A 6000-nucleotide genomic window follows, 5' to 3' on the forward strand; every position below is an offset into this window, starting at 1 on the left:
CTTGGGAGGGGGGTATTGTGACAATTACGCTCACACACTCAATTAATTGTTCATATATTCAAATTAAAACATATTTATATGTAAATTCAATTTATTTTTAAAAGTCAAGGAAAATTTTATTTTGTTTCATTTAGCAGCCAAGCAACCTCTTTCATTTGTCCCAGGTAAAGAAGTTTCTCTGCTTTTCAAAAAAAAAAAAAAAACATAAGACGGTAACCGCACTAATAGACCACCCAGTTTTCTACCTCGCCAGTAAACGGTAATGGAATTTGCTATTGTTACTCCAGCCATACTGTCGCACTACCTAAGTACCTCGATATCGCAAATATCACGTCGCAGACACACAGGAACCAAAATTTTTTATCTACAATCTTCGCAAGTGCTTATGAAACTCTTTAACATCACGTACTAGCCCAGAAGAGACGCTAGAAACCCAAGCCAAATTATCAACCGATTTTTGGGAAATGGTGTCACGAACTTAAAGCGGCGAATCAGAATCCGAAATTCAAAATTCACAAAGAGAAGAATGAAGCGTCTATTTTTTTTAAAAAAATAAAGAAAGCTGGGAGAAGGCCTACACGGAAGAGAGGTTACTCTAAGTCGACACTTCATCGTGAAAACATCACCAACACGCGATTCATAAGCGTACGTCAACTCATATATACATATATATATATATATATATATATATATATATATATATATTTAAGTGTTTAAATTTCAGAAAAATGGCTAGCTAAACACCCGTTAGCAGCCAGTTACTTAAACCACGCGTTATCCACAGCAACTTCGTCGTTACAAGATTATTTATACAAATATTTAAAACATCGACAGATAGACATAATTCTTATCATCTTACGGTAACGCTACATAAATGGTGATGTTGAAGTGAGTCTGTGATTCTATATACGTTGATTTCCCGCATAAAGTGCAAAGACAGGAAAAGTAGTGCGATGTATGGCGGATATATATATAAACTGTGCAAGTGAAATTTAAGTGCAGATGGATTTGATAAGTGACGCATCGTTGCATTTCAACAACATGGAGATGAAGGACGGAGACACGGGTTCGATCCCTGATACTCGAGACAGATGCCTTGCCACAGGAAGACCCAGACGCTTCAGACAAACGAGGACCTCTTCTCCGGGAGTTGAATCCAGAGGAAAGCGGGGTCTGAGAAGGGACATTAGGAAGCATTGTGACGGTCAGTTAAGTACAATGCAGTTTTCTTCTGAAGTGTGGAAATATAAGCGGAAGGACTTATTAAGGTAGGACAAAGTATTCTGTTATTTTCGTTATTGAAGAAGGACTATGGCCAATATTTCCGTGATTCGTGATCTCCATACTCACCTTTTTCTAGAAACTTCGGGACATTGTTTATTCATACGGAACTGTCCGTAAACATTTAGAGCATTTTTTTTTCTTTCTTTTTAAAAGAAGTAAACAAATAGCCTAATGCCTTGGTTGCATTTCAAAAATTAATTCACTGATATAGGAACTGTTAATTTCATTCTTGAATAAGTACCATAAAATTTTTGATTATTTTACTAGTGAAATTTGTATACATTGATTTGATCTTCAATCATGCATTTATTTGTAATCGTAATGTGTCAATATTTAGATCCTTGAAGCCGTCATTATAATCATTTATATGCAATCCAGTATTTATTTATATCAAGTATGAATTATTTCTCTTTTAAACATAAATCGCGTTTAAGATGTGTGAATGTAATGTAATTTCTGTTTTGAGTAAACTATGATTTAGCGTCAAAGTCTAGTTTTTCAAATTTTAACAGTTGTATAGGTTGTGTTAGGGAAATATGTGTCAGAGCGGTAAACAGGCTTAATATGATTTTATTGTAACTTGTCAATTTTTATTATACTCATTCTTAAAAGAAACAATCAATATAAAGCTTCCAAAGACGTGCTATGTTGAGTAAGTTTCAGACAAATAAGTGTAAACATTCTTATCCCGTAATATCGTTAGAGTCTCGTAAATAAGGTAAACAAATTTAAGATACTCGAGTAAATCCCTTCGGAGGTACCTATCTGAGCAACGAACGCAGATAGGGTCCATAGCTATGGAGAAACGTGTATTCGCAAAATAAGGAATCAGTGAGAAAATCAGCAAGCGTCGACAATATAATTATTTTGATCAATTGGCCAAACTATAATAATGGTAGTACTAAATATATATATTTCTGTGTAGTGTACTTGAATATGAAATATTTGTGTAGTTAGTGTTGTGTAACGATTTTTATTGTGAATTGTATTATTTACCAACTGATATAGTATGTGTACAAAGCTATGTTTTGTTTATGCAAATCTTTTAATATTGAAAATTCATTAGAGTTCATTAGAAACAGTGCACTAAATTTTCTCAAAAGCATACTATCGCTTCTAAACTATTTCTCCAGTAAGTCTTGCAAGCAACCTAAATCATTAATTCTTTCATTCCGCAATCCGATTCTTAAACTTATTTCCATTTCTTTTATTAATAAAAAGAGGTAGTAACTGTGGGCGAATTACTTAATAGTCGTTTATGTCTAGGGGGAAAACAATAAATCATTTTGCTAATTAATATTCAGTTTAACAGAAATTTTTGTTTGTATAACTACGTCATAGTAATTATAAAGAATCGAATATTGTCAGTTTAGTTGAGTAGAAATAGATTGTTGCTAAATTTTACAGTCAAGATTGAATAATTTGAATATTACGTTGTACAGTGAAGAATGTGTTAAGAGAAATCATATTATTTGGTCAAAACAGTCAAAAGTCTGATTCATTTGCAGTAAAGTCAATTAATTCATTTTTTTTGTAAATCCAAATTAACTTTCTTGTTGATTTTTGTAGATATCACCTTATTTCTCGTTAAATTTATTAAAAATCTATTTGACGTTAGAACCAAAGCAGTTATGTGGTTGTCATTTCAAAGATATGCCTATTTCTTTAACCGTTATTAGCATACCTAGAATTTATTTCAAATCACCCTGAACAGGAAAAGTTGAAGCACGGTTACATTGACCATCAGAAATTTTTATCTAAATTAACTCATTTTTTTAAAACTTTAAATTAAACTTTCCTTGTTTGTTGCTTTTTAACTATTTTTGCTATCTCCACACACTTCGGTGACAGAGTGATAGTCAGTGTAGCCAACTGAACAAGCCATTAGCGAAAAATCTTTCTTTCAGCTTTGCAGCTTGTGAGATTTTTGCTCCGCATGTTTAAATCACTTAACTATTAACTACGCACCTGTTTTCCTAGCGCCTTGGAGACACCGTTATGGGGAAAACAGAATCGATTAGACATTAGGTCATCTTTCGTTGTATATATATCATTTTTTTTAATTCCAAACCATCTTAGCAAAACTGTATTTTCACCTTGGAGAACTGAAGTTCGAGCCCCGTGGAGTCAACTTCAATTCTCCAAACTCTCATTCATTTTTTTTATTTCATTTGTGTAATAGGCAGATGAGTTGTCGCTCATCAGTACCATTCACTTTTCAAGCACAAGGTCAGGTATTCATTTTTCTGATGCATATTAGGCTCATCCGTGAGTGCCTTAATTATTCGTTCTAGTTCAGATTAAATATGCAAATTAGAGATAAGGAATCGAATTCCGAAAACAATACGTTTCATATTCTTCGTCGCCCAAATACGTAAGATCTGCTTATTCGTAATATCACGCGGTAATTCTATTTGGTAGCCCGAGCAGAAACTTTCCTTTAATTATTAGTTATTTTCAATCGTTGCAAAACTTAGCGCCCGAGACAATAACATTATCATTACAAAACTTGGCTTCCAATACAGGAACCCCAGTGTTACAACCACAAGCTATTAGGATTCGAAATGGTCTTAACTATAGAAATCTACTACATCGTAATGGCACAGAAACTTAACTATTATGATTATCTAACATCGCAAATAGATGCAGTACTCACAGGTAGTTCAGCTCAGTTAAACTCCAAACGATGTCCTTCCACTATCCAATCTCCCCGAGTCCACACTCCGTACTCAACCAGCACAACCCCTTTCCGGGATTCAGGTGCTTCCTGGTTGTGGCGAAGAGCTTAGCTCAGGTCTCTTTCTGCAATCTCTTACTTAGTTCCGTATAGGAAAACTCCCTATAATTGTGGTGTGATGCCGACGTTATCTGTTTTTATTTTTTCTAAGCAGTTTGAATATCACTTCCTTGTTTTATAGTAAACAAAAATAAATTAAAAATACATGTAAAGATTTTGGGTACTTTACATATATATTTATCGATTTTGGGTACTTTATATATAAATGATCGAAAATGACCCATATTAGTGTCGAACCCATAGTTTTGGGATCGCTGAGATGAATAGTGACATCTTAGATGCCGTTTAAATCCAAATTCAGCCCCATTAGTACTCCTAAAGGGGGAGGGTGACATGTAAAAGCAGTTGAAAATGACTCATACTACTGTCGAATTCATAGTTTTTGAGGTCCCTAAGTTCATTGGTGACAGTTTTGGTGACCTTTATGTCTAAAATGAAACGTATTCTCCCCGTGCGAAGAACGAGGGTTCTGCTAATCTATAATAATAACGAATATACATTTGACTTTAACATACAGGTATTAACTAAAATGTTTCTGGCGCCATTATTTTAACACTTCCCTGCCATGAAGCTGGAACTTCATAAGATTGCTTAAGATAATTAAAATGCGTCTATATTAATTAATCTAACTAGGATTATATTTTAGTATCTTTTGTAGTCATAACTCCATTCTATCACGGTGCTAATTTTAAAGGAGTTGTGCAGATATATTTTTTCCTACAAATTTTCCCTATTCTAATACAATAAACATAAGTACTCAATTAACTTAACTGTAAACTGGTAAATATAAAATAGTTTTCAATTTAAGAGCATAATATAGTAAAATATTCGAAAATTTCAAAATTTCCCCAATTTTTCGTTTTTTTTTCAAGCTCGGGAAAAAGCGGTAAAAAAAACTGGTTTTTTTACCCAAATTTTCCTGTTTTTTTCAAGGCCTTCACAACACTAGTCACGACACACTCACCAAAGAAAGGCCTGGCATATCTTCCACCCCGCTGCAGCGGCGTTTGACTCCAGTTTGAACTCGTACACCATACACGCCCTTATGACGCTCTGTGGAGGTCCCATGTTCAGTCTGTTCTTACGCAAATTCACAGTGTAAATGAACTGCCACAACCAGGTAGTATGTTGGATACACTACCTTGTAGTATGTTGGATATATCCACAACAAAACTGATCTTCGCCTTATCTCCATTCGCATTCAACTGACAGGGTGAGGGCCAATTGGACACATACCTCCACAAAAAAGAACAGAACTTTCTTGGCTGCCTTTATATATAATGTATTAAGAAGTTAATTCTTGCAACGTAATATTATGACAACGCTTCATCGACATATTTTTTTTTCTTTCTAGTAACATCTAATGTATTGCTTTCAAATGCACACTTTCTACGTTTCAAATATGAGAATAAGTAACCTCTGACCTTGACGTACTGTATAGTTTAGATTGAAAACTGCTTTACAGTAAAACTTGAAACAAACAAACAAGCAAAAGGTGTTCTTAAAAACAAATTCTGACAATAAATGCCAAGTAAATTGTATGTATATGGTCTAGACTAGAACATAAACATTATATGCTCTACTTAAAAAAGAAAAAAGAAAGAGGAAATTTTTAAAAATATGTTATTGTAAACAAAACAGTTCACAGAATTCTCAAATTATGAAATATAGCAAGAGTCATACATGTTATATGTACGTAAACACGTGTGTTTACAGAGATGACGTTATTTTTTTATGCTATACTTGTCTTAAATAAGAAAAAGGAAAACGTAATAATCTAGTTCCAGGAAACTGTGATGGATAGGAGGAAAATAATGCAGGAATCAAGATATAAATAGATAATGTACGAACTGCACGTGTCAATGAGAAAAAAGTATATTTTAAATAAAAGTTTTTGACGAATCAGTTGTTTCAGCCAA

The 6000-nt window shown here is 33.6% G+C and overlaps 1 protein-coding gene across 1 annotated transcript in view; it reads right to left on the bottom strand.

The window, feature by feature from the left end:
- Positions 1-5471, bottom strand: part of LOC145662373 (uncharacterized) — a 134992-nt gene extending 129521 nt beyond the window's left edge. The window contains exon 1 of the mRNA XM_081727888.1: positions 5046-5471. Within this exon, the coding sequence (XP_081584014.1) occupies positions 5046-5063 (18 nt within the window). The 5' untranslated portion in view covers positions 5064-5471. The remainder of the gene's footprint in view (positions 1-5045) is intronic.
- Positions 5472-6000: the final 529 nt, after the last annotated feature.

Source organism: Thermobia domestica, chromosome 10 (genome assembly GCF_964235325.1).
Source record: "Thermobia domestica chromosome 10, izTheDome1.hap1.1, whole genome shotgun sequence".
In the NCBI taxonomy this organism is placed as follows: domain Eukaryota; kingdom Metazoa; phylum Arthropoda; class Insecta; order Zygentoma; family Lepismatidae; genus Thermobia; species Thermobia domestica.